General features: G+C 39.2%; 1 protein-coding gene across 1 annotated transcript in view; it reads right to left on the bottom strand.

Moving 5' to 3' along the window:
- Nucleotides 1-22,446, bottom strand: part of LOC114619500 (cytosolic beta-glucosidase) — a 127,228-nt gene that overhangs the window by 64,410 nt on the left and 40,372 nt on the right. The window contains exons 3-4 of the mRNA XM_028765336.1: nucleotides 12,421-13,217; nucleotides 11,603-11,726 (exon numbers count right to left, since the gene is read on the bottom strand). Coding sequence (XP_028621169.1) covers nucleotides 11,603-11,726; nucleotides 12,421-13,217 — 921 coding nt within the window. The remainder of the gene's footprint in view (nucleotides 1-11,602; nucleotides 11,727-12,420; nucleotides 13,218-22,446) is intronic.

Genomic DNA, 22,446 nt, shown 5'->3' with positions numbered 1-22,446 from the left:
ACTATGTCAGAGCAACTGAAACTAGATTAAAAACTTTAATTAAAACCAAAGTTCATTTTGGTCTCAAGCTCTGGTTCCTATTCACAGAAAGGCTCACCAGCCAGTGCACAGCATAGACTGGGGACTCCAGCTGGCTCTGGTCAAGTCTGCAATGGGCAATTCAGCTGCTCTTTTCGTAGGCAGTTCTAGAACACGTTCCATAAGGCAATGTGCCAGGCCCTCTGTGTCTCAGAAGATGGACCAGCAAACAGCACACCTGACATTGTGCATGGGAACCTTGACAAGTGTGAAGAAGTATTTCATGAAGTGTGTGTGTGTGTGTGTGTGTGTGTGTGTATCTACATGAGTATATATATATATATATATATATATATATATATATATATATATATATACACACACATATATATGTGTGTATATATATATATATGAATATGTGTGTATGCATGTATGTGTTTGTATGTGTGGGTGCTACATGTAAGTGTGAACATTACTCGACACTACTGAAGTATCTTTTGGTTGCAGTACACCTCCTCTAAGATTATTTTAAAATGTGTTTGAAAATAAAGTTATAGAATCTTACAGTGACAGATTTTGCAAGTATACCAGTTAAAAATCACTTACTTGCATTTCTACTGGAAAACACTAGGACAGAAATTATACCTTCTGACCAGAGCAATGAATAACCTTAACTAAAGTATAAAGCAGGGGTCTGGGGGATGATTCAGTTAGCAAAGTACTTGCTGCACAAGCATGGAACCTGAATTTGATCTCTAGCACCCAGACAAAAAGCCAGGTATGGTGGCACACACTTGTGATCCTAGTGCTGAGGAGGCTAAGGCAACTGGATCCCTGAGACTCACAGATCATTCAGTCTAGATGAACCGGTGAGCCCCAGATCCCAGTAAGAGACACTGTCTCAAAATACGAGGTAAACAACCAAAAACTGGATACATGTGGTTGGCTTTTGCAAATGCATAGACATGCATGCACATCTGCAGAGACATACATACACCCTCACACACCAACACACATACATCCATGATCACTCACAGAACAACACACAAATACACATATCTGCATGCATACATAAATACATATAAGCACCATAGATATGTAAATATACATATCCACATACTCACATGTGCGTGTTTCATGCATGCATGCACACTCACGCGCGCACACATACACACACATGCACACACACACACACTTCATGACATACGTGTCCATACTTCTCCAACTTCATGACATACTTCTAAATTACCCATGTCAAATAGGAGAACATGAAATGTTTTAAAGATGTCACTGTGTTCACACATATAAATGGTCTTTGGTTTTTGTGCCTGACTGTAGGCTAAGCAGATAGCAGTTACTTTTGTCCTGGTTCCCAGATGAAGATGCTTCAGAAGGTTAAAGCCATGATTCTCACGAGGCACCGCAAAAAACACACCTAGGCCCCATGCTCCTTCTCAAACACTGCAGAGTTCTGTTCATAATTTCTGAAGTTGAATAAACAAAACTACCATAAGATCCAGAAATAAATACCAATTCTGGGTATCCATTAGAAGAACATGCTAGCAGAATATGGGAAAGCTCCACATGCTCCTGTGGTCACTGCAGCAATATTCCCTACAGTCAAGAAGAGGAATCACCTCAACAAATGTGTAAGCAGGGGCTAGAAAAATGGTCCAATAATTAAAAGTACTTGATGCTCATAAAGATTACCAAGGTAGAGTTCCCAGCATGCATTTTGGGACTCACAGATGTCTGTAATTGTAGTTCCAAAGGATTTGATGCCCTATCCTCTTTTGGCTTCCTTGGACACTATACACACATGGCGCAGTTACATATATGCTGGCAAAGACATACACACATAAATAAATACTGAATCTTTTTAAAATACATAATGAAAAACACAGCACATATGCACAATGGAATACTACTTGACTTTAAATATATATGATGTGTAACTATCAAACCTGGGGACATTCAGTGAGACCCTACTGGAACAGAAAGAACAATTGCATGATGCTCTCACTTACATATGCAGACCAACACAATTGATCTGATAAAAGGAGAAACATAACTTTTTGTTTCCAGGGATGAGGCAGTGAGAGAGCTTAAGAAGAGGTCAGTCAAGGGTAAATATCTCAGTGAAAAGAAGGGGAATTCTGTTATGCAGTGTGGTGACTGTGGTCAATAATAGTGTGTGGCATCCCTGGAAACTGAGAAGGTAGTTTCTCATCACAAAAAAAGATGGTAGGTTTGTATGATAATGTATTCACTAATCAATTTGGTTGAGCCATTCTGGAAAGGATACATATTTTAAGAAATGCTACAGTCAATAAATGTATACAATCGTTATGTATATTTGTTAAAATCTGTCAAAATTCCTAACTGTACATTAGCACTCATGAGCAAATCATATATACCATTTGTGATTTTCCATTTTCTCTCTTGACCTGGCTCCTGTTTGCCAGCAGCCATATAAGGAAGCCAAGAGCAGGTTTGCCAACATTATCAAGCCAATCTAACATGCCACTATCATGCCCCTCAAAGCCATAAAAATGTATCTCCCATGAGCCCCCTGTGCACCGTGACATGGATTATTTCATGGGGCTAAAGTGACATCATTCTCATTCAAGAAGTAATAAAACAGTAGCCACTGTATGGGAATCCACACTCAGGTACTGGAATCCCTGTTCTGAGCTGACAATGGATTTTTAATTGGTTGGGGCTTCTGAAAGGTCAATGTATTAACTTTTCAGATCTTTCCTTAATCCTTAGGACGTTTGTGCACATTTAGAAAAATGCAGGTGCTTAACACATTTTGTCCAGTTAAATGGGCCTCTGTGATCTGAAATTGGCATAGGCAGGTGGCTGCCAGGTCTGAGCTACTTTGGGAAATAGATGTATTTCTCCTCTACAAGCTCTCAGTGGGAAGGGGAAGAGGACAGGGGAGGGAGAATACTGACAGACCACAGCAGGGAGACTCTGTGCTCAGCATCTTGTCTTGGTGGTATATCCAACTGCAAGATTTATAACCTTCTTGTTACCATGTATCAGCTTCAACACTTTCCGTGAAGTCTTCAATAACTTCGATGACATCTTGCTGAGGGGTTTTGTCATTAAAAGCCTAAAGCTGGTCATTAACAAACCTTCTCTGCAATCATCCACCGCTGTGCTAGCTCAGGCATGGATCTAACTGGAAAGTTGGGCTGCTTGGAAACTTTCTAGAAGAATGCATTTTTATTGTGCAGAGTACATTTCTTTAGGGGAAGAATCCCAATCATTTCATCATTTATTTCTCATTATCTATGGACTAACCCTTCCCTCATAGACACACTCAAATTCAACAAACATGTGTAGCACACTACTATATAATAGGCACACTGCTTGGGGCTAAATATATAATTAGGAAAAACACTGCTCAGCCTTCAGAGGATCATGCCCACCCCACCCCCCAAAATTAGCCATCATTAGCACAACCTTTTGTAATATGGTGAGAATCAATGCAGGCATTATAAGCATCGTCTTGTTCATTTGTCACTGTCTCTTGGAAGATGCATGTTCTTAATAACCTCATCTTTATGATTAAATGACTAGTGCTTTGCCTACTTGGGAAATCTACCAACCTGGGTTGAAAGTATGGTACATATACACGGTGAAACTTTCTCTGGCCATAAAGAACAAAATGAGAATATTTTCAGGAAATAGATGGTATTGGGGATCATTATGTTAAGCAAAATAAGCCAGACTCATAGAGGCAAGTAGTACATATTAGCTTATACTCAGATTCTGGATGGAAGACATGAAGGTAGATAGGAGACAATAAGAGGAGAATGAAGAAGTCTAAAGGGAGATGGAGAGGGGTATTAGAAAGCGTAATAGAGTATCTGTGTGAGGAAAGTGAAAAGGAGGATGCTTTGGGGGAAGAAGGGAACCAGCAACAAGAGAGGGAGGAGGGATAGGGATGCACTAAAACAAAACATGATGATACTCATGTATGAAGAAGGACAGTTAGACATAATAGCACACATCTATAGCCTCAGTACCCAGGAGTACAATTAGAAACTCAAATCCAACTTTGACTTTATGAGACCCTGTCTCAGAAATTAAATAAAATTTGAAAAATCTATTAATGCTTATTTTAGAATTTTTTATCAGAGTTAACAACCGCCTAACTGGCATATCCAGATTGCAAAACAAGATTTTACATAGCTTCAAACATTTACCTGTCCTATGCAACCACACAAGATAAGGCCATTAAAAAGTTTAAAGGACCATGGCACCAGCTATATATGTAGGGGAGGATGGCCTTGTCGGGCTTAGGTGGGAGAGGAGATCCTTGGTCCCATGAAGGCTGTACACCGAGTGTGAGGAAATTCGAGGGTAGGGAGGTGGGAATAGGTGGGTGGATGGGGTCACATCCTCATAGAAGCAGGAGGAGGGGGGATGGGATAGGGGTTTCCTGGAGGGGGGATGGGGTAAGGGAATAATATCTGAAATGTAAATAAAATATCCAATTTAAAAAAAAGTATGGAAAGGACTTACAATCTCAAACTGAAAAAGGAGAACCAAGCTCAATGCAGAAAAAAGTTAAGCAAATATGTGAAAGAACATGAGCCAGGACTATAAACACTTTCATGAGAATTAGCTTGTGCTGTCCCCTGGCCTCCCTCTTCCTCAAATCCATCTACAGCACTGAGAATAGAAGGTTTCCATCCGTGAGCATTTGTGGAGGGAATTTTAAAATTGCTCACTGGTTTTGAGCATTTACCACTGAGGCTAACCTTATGAATAGAATAAAGACTCATATGTTGTTTGAAACACAAGTATTTCTAGATCACTGAACTCCAAACATACAAAAATCCATCTAGATGAATTTTCTTGCAAACAATTTGGTTTTTCACCTAATTTTGTGCCCTGCCAGAAGGAAATAATGAGAGGAGATTTGCCTCTTTACTGATTTTAGGAAGGAAAATAGTCAAATGGTCAATGCTTCTTTATTTTTTTAAAAAAATTTATTTTTTCTCAAATCATAATTCATTCACACAGGGGTTATAAACACAGAAAGGCAGGATGTGGGGAAGGGAATGACACTGGAGTGTGGGTGTTCAGGGGGAATAGAGATATCTTCAGAACCGGGTATCGGCTAGGTGAAGGTTCAGGGGACAATTCACTATGACTCTACCTATGACTCGCTTGTCCTTATCTAAGTTAGTATTGTCTGCCAAGGCTACCTATTTACAAGGTCTATGACTACTCAGGCTTATACATTTCCACAAAAGCTGCCTGTTGACATTAGCTTATAGCCATCTGTTTCAACCTTTTTCCACTGAGACCCAAGACTTGGTGTTAGCATACATGTATGACAGGCCTATTGCTGATTTTAGGCCTATGGTTGATTTTAGGCCTTCAGTGTGTAAGCAGGGCTGCCCCTGATATCTCCTCCCTTCTCTAAGTATAGAAGGACTGTGGCAATTCTAATCTTGTGAAGGCGGGGATAGAGGCCTGACTTCCAGTATTTGAAGGGGACCTTGTAATGGCTCCAGTCCCCTTGTGGTTGTCCAGTGAGGCATGAGGGTCATACCCATCCCGATGTCTTTTTCCTGGAGGGGGGATACTTTTGACATCAACCCTTATGCAGTCAGGCTTGTCCCTCAGGGAACCCAGAGACATATTTTTAAGTTTTATTTATATTCCCTTATAGTGCTTAGCCTTGTAGCCTAAGCAAGAATTCAGATCGCCAGTCAGAGGGGGTTCTGGATGGCCCCTCTCTGCTTGGTTTAGGGGCGGAAGTCCCTCTTTTAGGTTGGGTGGAGATGGGTTTTGGGAGCATCCTGTATAAAGTAACAACCTCATCTTGAGTCTCATGGTCCTCCACAGCTAACGTATGATAATGTTACTGAATAGGTTTTGCTACCAAATTATCTATCTGTTGTTTCACAGAGTTAGTCAGCATATTTGAAGGCCAGGGACCGGCAGAAATAAGCAAAAAGAACCAAAATAAGGGTCCCAAGATGGGAGGAAGTAGGGTTGACAACCTTGGAGAGGCTGAAAACCAATTCTTGTACCAGCATTCATCTGTCTCTTTCTCTCTCTGATTTTTCTTGGGGCCTTCACTGACCTATTTCATGCTCTCTTTAACCCTCCTTGTCTTGTCTAAAACACACATGCATGAGAGACTTCTCTGCTACAATGTGAAAGGACGGTTCAGGGCTTTGAATAGGCTTAGGAAGTGGCAGTATTAGGAAGTGTGGCCTTATTAGAGGGGTGTAGGCTTGTTAGAGGAAGTGTATTACTGTGGTGGCAAGGCATTGAGGTCTCACATATATACTCAAGTCTGACCAGTGTGATCCAGAGCAAGCCCTCCTCCTGGCTGCCTGCAGAAGACAGTCTCCTTCTGCCTGCCTTCAAATCAACATGTAGAATTCTTTTTCTCTAGCAGCATGGATGCCTGCAGGCTGCCAGGCTCCCTGCCATGATGATAATAGAGTGAACCTCTGCAACTGTAAGCCAGCCACAATTAAATGTTTTCTTTTATAAGAGTTGCCTTGGTCATGGTGTCTCTTCACAGGGGAAAGAACAGGCAATAGTGGGTGCTGAAATGATATTTCTTATTCTAAAATTATATTATACTATTTGTTGTAGGGGGCAGATGTCAGAGGACAAACTGTATGAGTCAGTTCTCCCCTTCTGCCATGTGGGCCCAAGAGTTTGAATTCAGGTCTAGAGATGTAATGACAGGTACCTTTGCCAATTGAGCCATCCTACAGGTCCTACAATGTTACGTTCTTATTATTTCTTTTAATTTTGAGATTATAACATAAATAATTTCCCCCTTCCCTTTCCTCCCTCTAAACTCTCCTATATACCACTTTTGCTCTTTTAAAACTTCATGGCTTCTTTTTTCACTAATTGTTGATGATATATATCATCATTCATATATATATATATATATATATATATATATATATATATATATAATCATATATATATATATATATATATATATATATATTCCTAAGTACATAATTATAACCTGTGCAGTATGTATAATGCTACTCATATGTATGTTTTCATGGCTAATCATTTGGAATTAGATAATTAGTTGATTTACTCTTCCCTGAAGAAGATTAATACTATGCTCAATATCCATCAGTTGACTGTGGTTCTTTGTGCACGGTTGAAGCCTTGTGATCTTTCTCTCATCCACTTTTGGCATGTCTGTTGTTGGTCTTTGTTCAGCTCATGTTTATCCAGTCATGTAGGTTAGACTTTAATTAGCAAGAAAAATAACCTGTGATAAAAATATTTTAAGAATGCACATTTTGTAACAATAATTAACACTGGCTAAGGACCTCCAATGTGCCTGACAATTGCTTGGAGAGGTTTATGCTGTGAATTATTAGGTGGAATCGTTGTAACGCCTCTGCCACTGAAACTATTATTCCCACACTTACCCATGAACAAATCAGGGACCTCTAGGTTAAGCTATTTGCCAAATTCCCAGCATTGAGGAAGTTACAAAGCTGAAATATAAGCCTAGTTTTGTCAAGATTGGAATGCAGCTTTACTCTTGCCTGTATCTATGGTAATTAAAATACAATAATAATAAATTTCTCTCTCCCTATCCCTGTCCCTCTCCTTTTCCTTCTCTCTCTCTCTCTCTCTCTCTCTCTCTCTCTCTCTCTCTCTCTTCTTCCTTCTTCCTCTCCCCATTCTCTCTTTTTCTTTTTTTCTCCTTCCAGAAAATGAGCCAGAAACATTACCTTACTCAATAAATTGCTGTGGGATTTTACCTGCAGACAGATATCATAGGTGCAACTATAGTGTCATTATGTGCCTGTACATATTCATGATATTGGGGATGGGCAGGTGGTTCGCAGGAATCACAAGGCCATCTGACACCTTTGCTTGTTGTTGGGCTCTCATCTCCAGACCTTCCTACAAATGTCTTCCTTGAACTGTTATTATTTTTAATTTTTCACCAGATGCCTCTTAATAGGAAAATTCTTGCCAACAGTGATCATCAGCACTGCCTCCAAGGAGTCTCGGAGACGCCACGAGTAGCTCCTGCTCAACTCTTCAGGTAACAGGACGTGGACCTAAGACTCCTCCTACATCACAGAACCAGTTGACCCTTTCAGAGACATGAAGAGCAACTGCAGAGGACCTAGGTAAACCCTGAACAGCAATCTTAAGAAAAAGGCTTTTTGCTAGGAGGACAAAATTCACTGTGTCTCAGAAAATACAAAACCTTGACAATTACATTAATAATACATCCTGCTCTGTCACAGGAAAAGTTGCTTAGTAGCTTTTTTATTTTATTTTATTTTATTTTATTTTATTTTATTTTTATTTTGATATAAGCAAGTAACTTTAGACTACTTGCAAGTTAGTTTCCTCATCTGTATGAAGGCACTAATTACCCAAATCACTGTTTGGGATTTAAGTGGCATAATGGTGTCAATAAATCTCTTTTTGTTCCAATCAGAATGGAGTTAAGAAGAAAGTGCTTAGTAATAACTTTTATGGAAGTAAAATTAAAGTCTCTCAAGGAAATGAATGCCACCAGATTTCATGAAAAGCTGGAATAAAAGACTCAAGCTCTCCCTGCCTCTGGATTCCATTTCCCTTTCTATCTCCCTCCTGTTTCTAATGTCATAAGGCAGAAAAAGCCAGAAATGGCCAAGGAAGTTGCTTCCCTACTCCTTTCAACCAAAGAAAACACAGATGCATTAAAGTTCAAACTCCAGTGATAGGCTGGGATTGGCTCAGTTCACAACATGTGAGTTCATCTAAAACAACCCATTAGTGTTAACAGATACACTTATCTCTCCAGTTTTCCAAGATGACCTTCTGCTAAGCATGCAAAAGGGGACCATGACCACCTCAAAGAAGGGGACTTGTACCAAAAAAATAATCCCACACAGAATAAATTACTGACGTCTGATACATAAACATAATAAACATATTTCACTGATGCTCATCCTAATATAAATACATTCATATTTGTATATTTGTCTGAAACAAACGTATGTTAAGATAAAAGTTGTGTAAATAAATAAATAAATTTTGGAACACTTTAAGAATTCATATCTTTTTAAAGCCCAAAAGCAAGAGGGTACTGTAGGCCTGGCATGTAGTACTTGCCTATGGAGGCAGGAGTATCAGGAGTTCAAGACCAAGTTTGACTAGCAATGACTCTAAAGCCAGCCAGGAATACATGAGACTTTGTCTCATAAAGATGACAAATCAGAATACAAAAACTGCATTATGTATTAGTTATAATGAAAATGCATAATACGTTGTATGATGAAGAGATAAATCATGCTAAAAATGATCTTTTAAATATATAATACAATCAGTATACAACACATCATGGGGTCATGTCTTTGTAACTCCATCGTTAAGTTAAAAATGTAAGTGCCACCCACAAGCTATTTGTTAGCAGCTGAGCAACACTGAGGCTGCGACAGTGTTCTACACAGTAATATTTCAAGAAAGTCTGAAGGAGGGAAGCCCCATGGTAGACTATGCCCTGGTCTTGAGTGTTCTGCCTTGAGGCAGGGACTCATTGAGAGACATGGTTCTCTTCTGATACCAGGTCTGGGAAATTCAGCATTCTAGGTTCCCTTTTTACTGAGACAATATTATTCTCCTCTTTATAAAGTATAAATATCCCAAATTGAGGTGGCATCATTTGGGTATACCCTGTTTATTTTCCATCCATTAAGACACAACAAAAAGTCAACATGCTGCTAAATAGGATTTTGCTTGTGAGCCTTGTTTTTTTCTCCTGTCCCATAGAAACCCAAATTAACTCATAGTTTCTGTTCTCATGTTCTGTTACAGCCCACACCTCTAAATGATGACATTTATGGGCCTATTTCTGAGTCTTTAGCGTGAGAAATCTCAGGGACTACATCAAACACTAAACCATTTCGAAAAACAACAAGATGCATTTCTATAATTAGCAATGAAAAGTATACCAAATTGAAAATGAAAAAGGTTAATTCCTATTTTGTGTATTTTCCCAATCATGCATAGACTAATTTTAAAGGAGTCATTTAGGCTTCCTGTATCCACCTGTGATGGATAATCTTCATTGTTAACTTGGCTTCTTTAGATTAATCAACGCATCTGAGGCACACCTCTGAAGGCTGACCCAGCTTAAATGGGGTGAGGGAACCACCCCGTAGGCCAGGGACCCTGTGATGGAATAGTATCTGAAGAAAGTAGAAAGTTAAGAGCACCAGCAATTTCTGGTTGGTCATAGAGAGAACAACACTCCTCGCTGATACAACCTCATTGTCACTACATCTGGGACAAGAACACAAGATCAAACAAACAGGGAATGAAGCCTGCAACACCCTAGCCAAACTGTAAGTTAAAATAAACTCTTCCTTTTCAAAGGCCTTTCTGGTAGTTTGTCATAACAATGTGAGAGTAACTTAAAAAAAAAACAGCCAGAAATCTGCTTGACAAGTCTATCTCTCCTTTAGCAAGAAATGTCCCATCAGCAGGATGACAATATACCAGACTCAGTCACAGAGAGGAGTGCAGTGAAATCGCAGAGAAGCAGAGATTTCCCTTTATTTTCACAAGTAAATTCTCACTCAACACACACACACACACACACTCACACACAGGTTTTGAGTGTCATTTTAAAAAATAATCCTTTGCTTTGGTTAGATTGTAGGAATCTGATTGTTGTCTGCTAAGAAACTCCAGGCCTCAGCAAGGGATCATTCAAACACTGTCAGGTTTTAGACATATACCCCTTTGAATCATGTTCTAGAATTTCTTTTGAATGTTTGCTGAGCAATTCTTTAAAGAATAATTTCTGGACATTTCAATAAAGTGACAATAAACAAATATGGCTGTTAAGATTGAAAAAAGGAAATTGCAGTCTCATTTTGTGTTAGATCGTCCAGCTGTGACTCCTTTATAGGAATAAGAAATAAAACCGAGACAGTGACAATGTAAAACAGCAGTATTTTAAGAAAATCTGAAGAAGAGAAGACAAGGCAGACTAACTCATAATACATGTTATCAATTAATAATTATGACTCATTATTTGTTATTAAATATTAAAATAATTGTTTTGGAAGAATTGACATCATCATCATCATTATCATCATCCTGTGAAGGCAATTCACATATCTTCATTTCTAACCAAGCTACTTAGTCATAGCTCAAATGCTACACTGAGAATGCTTGCAAATCCTGTCAACTCATTTTTGATAGTTAGGACATCAAAATATGCAAATGAATTTGCTATAGCTGAGCAGTGTTGACGTTTTATGATAGTTAATGATTTCCCCACCGTTCTATTCTTGTTACCTTCACCTACGATTTGGGAAACGCTGAAGACAGCTGCTTTTTTCCTTGACTCAGTTTCAGCAGAGTGGAAGCTGGGCCTAATCCTCACCTTCCTCTTCTCTAAATACCTGCTTCTAATTACATGGCTTTACACTAATTTACATGAATTTCAGCTTTCAAAATCAATGGTCTTTGTGGAATGCAAATAAGCACATGGCAAAATTATATTAAGTTTGCACAATTGATCTTTCATCATTTCAAATGGTACCTTTGAATAGTTCCTGAAATGTCTGTCTGAAATACTCCCAACGCTGAGTGTCATCAAGAGATGGGGGGTCACACTGGGGAAACCCATTCTCGGTGATGTAAATTACAGGGTTATTATATGTATCCTAGAACAAGAGAGCAGAAGTTTCATTCCAAACAGATGTTAAAAAAAAATAGATAGCTCATAAAATCAGGTGCATTACCCTCTATCTTCTGGAAGCTACAACCCCAAAACTAGTTTTCATCAAATTGCACTGACCCTATTAACTTAATTTTCCACACACTGACCTTTTATGACTAACAATGGAAAAGCAAAACTGTGCAAATGTCCATGAAGACAGTCAAATGACTCTTAACATAATGAGAAGACAGAAATATCTTTCTTCCCATCAGCATCTGCTGATTGTCACTGCTCCTTAACCCCTTGGTCCTGCTAGCAGGTACATTTTCTATCCCCCACAGGAGGGGTCCAGAAAACTGGTATCTTGAAATTGTAATTTCAGCTGCCAGCATAGGGGAGACCCAGAAAGCTTTCAGTTCTCTTCCCTTCAAATGCCTTTTCTAACCATAGCAGTGACAATTTGAAAACTCTCCAAGCTGTTCATAGAGCCACAACAGAATTTATCAACAAATTTTGGTATAGAAGACAGCTACTTAACTTTAACTAACTCAAATCTTAGTTTTTTCTTCCCAGCCAACAACTGAGCATACTAAACGCTAAAATGACCCCTTTTTGTGTCCATGCATGTGAATACATTTGACTCTCTGGAATTCTTCTGTACTTGGGTACACATAGACACAAACAAATCATTGATTTACCTTAATATATTTCAGTAGTTTGCGTATTCCCCACGGCACCACATAGATCCAACCCACATTTTTCCAAGATGGATTGGGAAAAAATTCAATCTCCACATCCTGAAAGAAGCTCAGTTCTCCCTTCTTATTCTCCTGATGCCTGACTAAGCGAGTTGTATAATATTGAACAGCAAAAAAATCAGCAGTGCCTTTGATCATTTTCTTCTCTTCATCTGTGAATTCTGGAAGCCTCGATGATGGATAGCCTTGCTTTTTGCTCATGGAGGCAACCTGGGACTTGACAACATCTGGATAATCACCATCAATAAATATGGGCTTAGCAAAGAAATCCAAGTGGAAATTGATGGCCCTCTTAGTAGCTTCCTGGTCAATCTCTGAGTTAGGATCTGCTGGTTCTAACCAGCAAAAAAATAATGATAGAGACACAAAGCCCTTCTGTTCTTCTCGGAACAAAGAATCATAGCTGTGCCAGGATCTGGCATGAGCCTTAATCAAATTATGAGCTGCTTGATAACCCCCAATCCCAACATGAGGCACACCAGGAGCAAAGATACCCATGTCATAGGCCAAAAGAGCAAGAATATTAGGCTCATTTATGGTGATCCACTGCTTCACTCGGTCTCCAAAGGTGCTGAAGCAAAACTGAGCATATTTGTCAAAGGCTTCAACAATCGTTTCTGACAACCAACCTCCTAGGTCTTCTAAAGCCTGAGGCAAATCAAAGTGATAGATGGCCACTATGGGCGTCACGCCATTCCTTAACAAATCATCTATGATCTTGTTGTAGTAGTTAATTCCTAGGAGAAAAAAATGTAAGAAACAAAATGTTACTTTTAGTATACTGTCAACACGTTTTAGGAAACTGGTATCAGAATGAGTCTAATTCAAACTAAAGTTTATTATGTATTCAAGTGGATCAATGAAATGTTGTGAAGAAGCATGGAGAAGACAGGATAATCAGAAAATGATGATGAGATATGTTGACAGGATGAGAAGATAGTTGCTCCAAAACAGACTCTTTTGAGAAAGATACTGTCACCTAACAATATGCTGGTTTTGATTTTGTTGAAATCAACTCCATAAGAACACAACCTTTATGTAAAGTAGAATGTGTGATTTGGCTCTAAATTCTTAAAACCTGGAATACTATCAGAAGTTCAGTGATTAATAAAGACCTGTTTGGTTAACAGATCTCAGTAGTATTAAAACATAAAGAAAGAAAGCAAAGCAAATTAATGCCTCAGCTCCTTGCCAAGACCAATCGTCTTACAAGTCTAGGGAAAGAAACCCACTGAGTACACACAAAAGTTAGCATCAAAGACAAGTATAGTGGGACACGCCCATGGTCCCAAATATTAGGATCTATATGAGTCAAGTACATTTAGGCAAGTCTCAGCAACACTGAGATAGCCTTTTTCAGGAATCTAAAAAGTTCTATATCTATCTCAGAATGTGGATAAAAGATGCCAAGAGTCCTCATGCTGTACACCTCCCTGGTTGGAGTTCACACTACAATTCTCACCATCTACAGCAATACCAAGCAAGCCCTTTCTCTCAGTTGATTCTTCCACAATGGCATGAACTGGGGAGTGTAGTGGGAACAACTGTTGCAGAATTCAGAAGAATTGTATTAAGGTGAAGAGACTCTGCCTCAGAGCGAAGTTATCGGCACTAGTTTCATACAATAATTCTTGTTTTGAAAGGGACACTTTATGGAGAAAGTAGTGGTACTGTGCCTGGCTGTATGCTTATAAAAATGAAAGAAACCAGTGCTTGGAGAAGAAAAGCTATCCTGGATTAAGAGGTTTTTATTAAGATGGTGTAATATCATGTGTAGAATTGTACGACATAGATGCAGTAAGTTGAATAGAAAAACATACCAACAAGGAAGATCTTCTTTGCTAACTTTGTGAATAGGAAAAAGACTTCTGCACTATTTCACAGTTCTGTCATCCCCTTGCTCATTGCTTAAGGGCACATTGAGAGAAAAGTAATCATATGCTGGGCGTAAAGCCTTAGTTAAGCATGACCCTGCTCCTTAAGGAACCTACTAAGAACTCTACAAATAATACAAATGCACTTATAAACAGGTGAACATAGTAGGACTACATAGTACAAATAATGTTTACTACTTTATTTTAAAATGAGATAAACCAGACTGGGGAGATGGCACAGTGGTTAAAAATGCTTAACTGTTGTTCTTCTAGAGGTGCTGAGTTCAATACCCAACAACTACACGTTAGCTCACCACCATCTGTAATGAGATCTAGTGCCATCTTCTGCCATAGGCAGGTAGAACACTGCATGCCTAACAAATAAATCAATCAGTCAATCAATCAACAAGAGATAACCCAGACCCACCCTAAACTTAGGGCCTCTGCAAGCATGCTCTAAAAAAATTATTCCATAATGGATTCAATATTGAATTATGATGCCAGCCAATATAAAGTCTATGGCCACTCTGTCACCTACTAGGTTCTTGATCTTGGGCTACTAGAGCTCCCTGAATTTATCTTTATTCATCTATAAAATGTGGATAACACTAAAAACCTACTTCAGTGACTTATTTTGTTAGGGTATAATCAATTGATAGACTAAACATTATAAGATCATTACTTAACACATAATAAGGGCTCAAGACAGATCACCCATTATTTTATTAATTAATATTATTTTATTGTTGGATGAATAGAAACGATCATCATAAGGCAATAAGAACAAAGTATTCCTTAAAAAGAAAAAATAAGAGAAGCAAATGTCTAGAATATCCAAGGAGATACAGACATGAAGACCATCCAAAGAAGAACACAGAGAATTTACTCAGTTTGCTATAGGATGGAAGTCAACCACCATCACGAGAATTTGGCAAGTACTCAAGGACAGTCAGGAGAAAGGAAAAGCAAAAGCAGAAGGCTTCGGGTATGCTGTAACTAGAGTTGCTGGCATAGGCAGTTGGAAGAGAGCTGAGTAGAGGTGAACGTCTTCTGTGATTGGCTTGTGGGGCATATTGAGCTTTCTCCAGTTGGCCTGAGTTGGATGCAGACCTCTGTTGGGAACAAAAAGTACAGAAAGTGAAAGTTGTTAGCTAACCCTGACTATTCTGGGCAGACAGCTACGGAGGTTGTGGTTTAGCTGTCTCGGCTTTTCATGTGGGTCAGAGTTTTATTTTGATGTGCTGTCTGGACAGTGTTTATATAGTTACTCTCTTAAAAGAGGTGCTCCTTCTGGGAACTGAAAGTTCAGTGTACAGGGTTCATACCTCATTAGAAGAGGAGAGAGAATGGGGAGAAGAAAACACAGTAAACAGAGACTACATTATTCACCAGGGTAGTGATGACCTGTCTGAGTATTTTTAACCATGGCTCACTCATTTCAAAAGAGGAAATAACATTAGTCATGTATAAGAACTCCATGGCTTGGGAACTCATTTGTTTGTAACTCTAGCAGAATACCTCCTTCTCTTCTCAAAAATGTCCACAGATTAAATGGGTATGAGACCAATCAGAGCCAAAGGAAACTATGAAATTGCAATTAAGGTAAAAACTGTGATACGGGAAGGTTTCTCTAGACTTTTTAGACTTTTCAAATGAACTCAATAGAATGCATAAGTCCTTAGAAGTAAAAGGGTATAGGTAAGAAAAAATAACCAGACTATGTAAGAATAAACCAGAGGGAGAGACTGTGGTACACTGGGAGAGACTGGTTTGTTGCCACTGGCTTTGAAGGGGAAGAAAGATAACCACAAGCCAATAGAAGCAAATGAATGTGACCCTCAAAAGATTGCCAGCAAGGACTTGAGGAACTCAATACCACATGTCAACAACACACATGAACCAAATCAGAGACCACCTTGTACACCTTAGACAAAAACACAGCCTTAAAGATCCCTCCGTTCCAGTTGACAGAGGTCTGAGGACACAGAGCTGTGTTGGTTCAAGCGCTTGAGTCAGTGGTGCTTGATTTGGGTAACAATGGAAAAATCAATTCATATAATTTCTGAATATATATAAAGCTTTTCTTTCCTCTCTCTATAAAGCTGCCCTTTCCTCTCTTCATAAAAGAGTGTTCCAAACCCATCTCTGGGCCAATATAAATCCACATTTCCCAGTATGTAACTGGGATATCTAAGCCAATGTACTATACTAACCTTGGTATTGGTCAGCTTCAAGCTTCTCCTAGTGAACTCTTTTCATTATCTTGCCTTGCATATGAGTTTCTTTGACTGAATTCACACACACACACACACACACATATACACAAGTGTATGTGTATGACGACATTCACTTTTGCTTAATTTTACCATTAAGCCCAAGAAGGGAGCAATTCTATTCCTATTACACACATGAAAATTGGTATCAAGAGAGCCGGGTATTGTCAATTTTAATCGACAATTTTTAGCCCCACACTGAGCCTGAGTTTTCTCCCACTACAACATATCGTCTCTCCTGTTTACAAATGTTCCTGAACCAGAAAAATGTAACTTTTCATTAACCTCAACTTCTGCCTACTCAGACCTGGTCATAATATCAGATCTTCTCTTATTATTCTTTTATGAGGAATCTTTAAGGATAGCCAATCAACTTTAATTTAAGCAACATGATAATCATGAGTTGGCATTAAATACATTTTCCGTGTTTAGGAATTCATGCTCTGCTGCATAATTTATATGTAATATTCCAGAATGAAATACCGTTCTTATTTCAGCTTTATACAGTTTACTTGACGATATAATAAAACATTTAAAACTTTTCCGTGAGATGGTAGAGTGGTGAGATGGTAGAGTAGTGTGTATGTGTGTGTGTGTATGTGTGTGTGTGTGTGTTAATAAGGAGTGATTGAATCTAAAGTTTTACGAACAAATTCCTCTGCCATTGAGTTGCATCCCCAGCAGGAATGAGATCCTAAGAGCAGAGCATGATATTAACATAATTTAGTTCAAAGGAACTTGGATGAATCCCTTGACCTCTGAATGCCTACACTCATTTGTGAAAGAGAGGTGCTAACAGCGCCACCTTGCGGCCATTATAAGAAATGGATAAAATCATATTGTTTAAAGTGTTTAGTTTCCTTTATAAATAATGCTTGTAAGGTTCAGGGAAAACTAACCCTCCATGTTCTCAAGTGACTGCCTGTTATAAATCTGAGGGTCTTGGAATTGAAAGATCATTTAGGTCCTGTCTGTTGATATACTTAGGACAATATTGACTCTTTGAAGAAGTAAAATTTCTATAGATTTCTCTCACAGTTGATACCACATTTCTGTTTTAATGATTTTTTTTTTATTTTATGTGCATTAGTGTTTTTCCTGCATGTGTGCTTGTTTGTGTGAGGATGTCAGGTCCCCTGGAACTCGAGTTACAAACAGTTGTGAGCTGCCATGTGGGTGCTGGGAATTGAACCCAGGTCCTCTGGAACAACAACCAGTGCATGTAACCACCAAGTCATCTCTCCAGGCCCCATATTGCTGTTTTAATTAAGCCCATTTCTGTTTAGTTGGTCTTTGAAAACTTGGAGTAGATTTGAGATATAGAAAACATGAACCTTCCAAAACTAACTCACATGCAAAGGCAGCATAGGGAAGTTGGGTGGTGGGGCTGGTGTGGTAAAGTGGGTACTACTTGAAATATTATGAATATATCAGACACCTAGTGGCAAGAATTAACTACAACTGAAATTCAAGGCACTTGGAGGCTGAGATATTTTGGCTCAGAGGACTCTCATCTGTAGGCTTATCTCATAATACATCAGTACCTTGCCTCCACTTCAGAACACATTTCCTCTATGTGGTCCATTTACCATGTTCTCTCAAAGGCCATCATATCTGTCAACACTACCTGTACAATCTACCCAGCCAACTCAGTTGTCTCAGTTGATCAAGTCCAGACTTCCTTGAGAAAGAAAAACAACTGGGAAGGGCCATCGTTTTTTTTAACAAGACCACAGAAGTTATTCAATACAGGAGAGAGGCTTTTTCCTTTGTCCCATCATCAGTGACTGGGAATGGAACAGGGTGATACAAAACAAAGAAATAAGGAAACTCTTTGATAAGAGAAAAATGACTAGAACTTTCAGAAAACATGCTTCCAGTAAGACAGAAGGGGAGTTAGAGAAGGGAGGAAGAAAGAAAGGAAGGAGGGAAGGAGGGATAGAGGGAAAGAGGGAGGGAAGGAGGGAGGGAAGGAGGGAAGGAGAAGGGAGGAAAGGAAGGCAGGAAAGAAGAAAGCAACCAACCAACCAAGGAAGGAAGGAAGGAAGGAAGCATGGGAGGAAGGAAGAAAGGAAGGAAGGAAGGAAGGAAGGAAGGAAGGAAGGAAGGAAGGAAGGAGAGAGGGAGGGAGGGAGGGAGGGAAGGAAGGAGGGAGGGAAGGAAGGAAGGAGGTAGAGAGGGAGAGAAGGAAGAGAAGGAAAGAAGAAAGCAAGCAAGAAAAGAAGGAAGGAAGGAAAGAAGGAAGGAAGAAAGAAGAGAAAGAGGAAGAGGGAAGGGAAAAGAGAGGAAGGCTGACAAGTAGGCAGAACAAATTAGCCAATTATGAAATTATAACAGAATTGTTTGATCACATGTCCAACCTGTGTCAGCTATGTACTAACTCTCCTTGATTCACACCTCTAGTCTAACACTGCAAGTTTATTTAATTGTCCAAGAACCATTTTAGTTCTCTGCGAGTGCTGCTGCTGTAACAAATTACACATAAATTGTCCCACAACTCTGAAGGCCAGAAATCCAAATAGTTTTCAAGAGTGTTAGGTCAACGTGGCAATAGAGTTGCCGTCTTCTGGCAATCTCTCAATTACAATCCACTTCCTTGTCTTTTCAGCGTGGTAGGGTTCTCTTCAATGCCTCTGTTACAGTCTCTTCTTTGTCTTCACCTCCTCTCTCTCTCTCTATCTGCTTCTGTTCGTATATTCCTAACTCTGATCATCTACCTTCCCTCCTTTAATGATCTATGTGACTACAGTGGCCCCACACAGGTCATACAAGATAACATCTCCATATCCTTAACTTAATGACATCTGTAAAGTTTCTCTTGCCAGATAAGCTAATGTTTTCACAATCTCTAAAATTCAATACAAGGACTTGTTTGGCATCTGAGGAGACATTATTCAGTCTGCAGTTAGACTTAATGTGAAATGCACGGTAAATGTGAGTTAGTCAACTTATTTAAGTCATTCCTACTAAGTATCCTTACACTTGAAGTCTTTAAGTGAACATGAATTTCTACATGTATATTCACATTTTTTCTTTCTTTCCAAGACTTGTGTCTCCTAGCAATCCCATAAAACCTACATTTGTGGCAGATATAAAAATGCACTTAGACAGCTAAAAAATACAGAGCTATGTGATTTCAGTCGCCAACTCATTCTTTTCTTGTTAAACCTTGAAAACTTGACATTTGAAAAAGAAAAGCTACACCACAATTTTACATTGTAAAATATTCTGCCAGTTTGAGAACATAGAATTTTACAAGGTTCCAAATGTCCCATAATCAAACTTTGGAATAGGTAGTCAAGCATACATACACACACACACACACACACACACACACACACACAGGGAGAGAGAGAGACAGGCAGAGAGAGAGACAGAGACAGAGACAGAGACAGAGAGAGAGAGGCAGAGAGAGAGAGGCAGAGAGAGACAGAGAGAGACAGAGAGACAGAGATAAGAGACAATAGAGACAGAGATAGAGATGCAGAGACACCAAGAGAACCAGACAGAGACAGAGACACATATAGAGACAAACAAAGAAACAGAGACAGAGAGTGTTCCTGGACAAAGACGGTAAGAGAGTTTTTAATTTTTTCACATGTTCTTTGAGAAAATCTTTAAATTCGGAGGAGGGGGAGACACCAGCCTTTCCAAGTTTAAACCATTTCAATCTCTTCAACAGTTCCCTGCACAAGAATGAGCAACTGGTTGCAGAAATCCCACCTCTTGTAAACAACTCCTGTGCCCTTTGGTTCAGGAGAAAGTCGGTACTATTAGTTAGCTATGGCTGAGGCCAAACACACACACACAAAAATCTCTCTGTGGTGGCCAAGCGATCACTCTGTGTGCTTGGCATGAGTCTTTCTTCGCCAACCCCAGATCACCCAACTGACTCCAGCAACCTTTGTACCTCTGCTTCCTGTTCCAGTTTCTGTGCCTCTGTTCTCTTGGATTACTAACTCACACACTGTGTATACAAACTTCTATACATGTTAATCTGACTCTCAACCATCTGATATACTGCTACAGCTCCATCGGTCTTTAATTCAAACTTTGGTGGAGGGTAAGAGAAGCTGGAGAGATGGCTCAATCTGTTCAAGGCTTGCCTTGCAAGTCTGAGGATCTGAGTTCAGTCTCCAGAAACCATATTTTTAAGTTGGGTGTGCTGGAATAGCCTTGTACTATGATGGCTGATAAGACAGAGACAGGAAGACCTATAAAGTTCAGTGGCTAGCCCAACCAGCCAGGATTACTTGGCAAGTTGTGGGCCAAAAGGAGACACTATCTCAAAAACAAAAGGGGAATGAACCTGAGGAAAACCATCCAAGACATTCAAAGGCTCTCTTCTAGCCTCTGTAAACATGGACATACATGTGCACACACACATACACAGAGACATGCACACATAAACACAGACACACACACACAAGTGCACACACACATACACACACACAAGCATACACATACACACACAGAGACATGCACACACAAGCACATACACACACACACAAGTGCACACACACATACACACACACACACACACACACAAGCACACATACATACACACACAAACTTTTGCCTTTTCAGAACAAACAGAACAAGTAAATAAGTTTCGAGACAGAATATCTTCAGGGTCTGGGTGTTTTAGAAAGGAAAAGCAAGGCATGCATCATATGGTAAGTTAACACCCACAGTAGGTCTGGTTCAGTTCTATCTGAAGCAAAATACATAAATATCTTCAACAGATATGATAAACCAAGAGGATGAGAGACATTTTCACGCGCATTCTCTTCCACTTACAGTGGTAGTTTAGACGCAGAGAGTTCTCATTGAGAGCCTTTGGGATCCTAGAGCTTCAGAGAAGGAATGCTGAGGCTGGCTTACAAGCCTGGTAGTGGTCACAGTTCTGAGGATTATTATCCTTTTGTTCTTTACCATGTAAATGAAAGCTCATTGAAAACTCCATGGAAACTTTAATGGAAATGATCTTGGGAACATGAAACCTTTACTTCATTGATAGACAAAATTATAGCAGACTTCAAGTGGTTTTCCATGGCTTTTGGTGAACTTAATACTGAGCACTAGGATTTTGATGTCAACTCTAGGTTAAACTCCGTCATAACTGACTTTGTGATCTCGGAATTTTACACCCAGATTTATGCCTGTAGTCCATGATAGAGAGGTCTCTCACTGGTGGGCCTAATAGGAACATGAAATAGCAAAAGCAAGTTTGATGTTTGGCACAGGGACTGGCACATACTACATGCTCAATAAAAAGAGATCATCATTGAACTCAATGTTTTTTATAATTGATATTGACCTAAATAAATTAAGGCACTATTTACTGATTCCCTCTCTGAAAAGCAGTAGACTAGATTACTGGGCACTGCAGATATAATTATATGCCCTTCACACTGTAAGCAATTCAAAGAACGTCTTCTATGCCTGTGTGAGTACATAGAACAGTTCTTTAGGTATAAGTCATACTCAATATACTCTAAGTAAAATTAAATGCAAAGTCTTCACAATACTAACAGTAAAGAGTGTGAGAAATACTCTGTGAGCCTTTCAAAGTGCTATGAGGTGACAGATGATTGATAGATAAATGACAGACATATAGGTAGATAGATAATAGACAGACAGACAGACAGACAGATAGATAGATGATATATAGAGATGTGATAGATAAATTATTGATAGATGGATAGATAGATAGATAGATAGATAGATAGATAGATAGATAGATAGATGAGAAATGGGTATCTAGATGATAGATAGATAGATAGATAGATAGATAGATAGATAGATAGATAGATAGA

The sequence above is a fragment of the Grammomys surdaster genome, unplaced genomic scaffold (genome assembly GCF_004785775.1).
Source record: "Grammomys surdaster isolate TR1022 unplaced genomic scaffold, NIH_TR_1.0 150, whole genome shotgun sequence".
NCBI lineage: Eukaryota > Metazoa > Chordata > Mammalia > Rodentia > Muridae > Grammomys > Grammomys surdaster.
The sequence above is the reverse complement of the archived record's forward strand: the minus strand, read 5'-3'. Positions and strand labels throughout refer to the sequence as shown.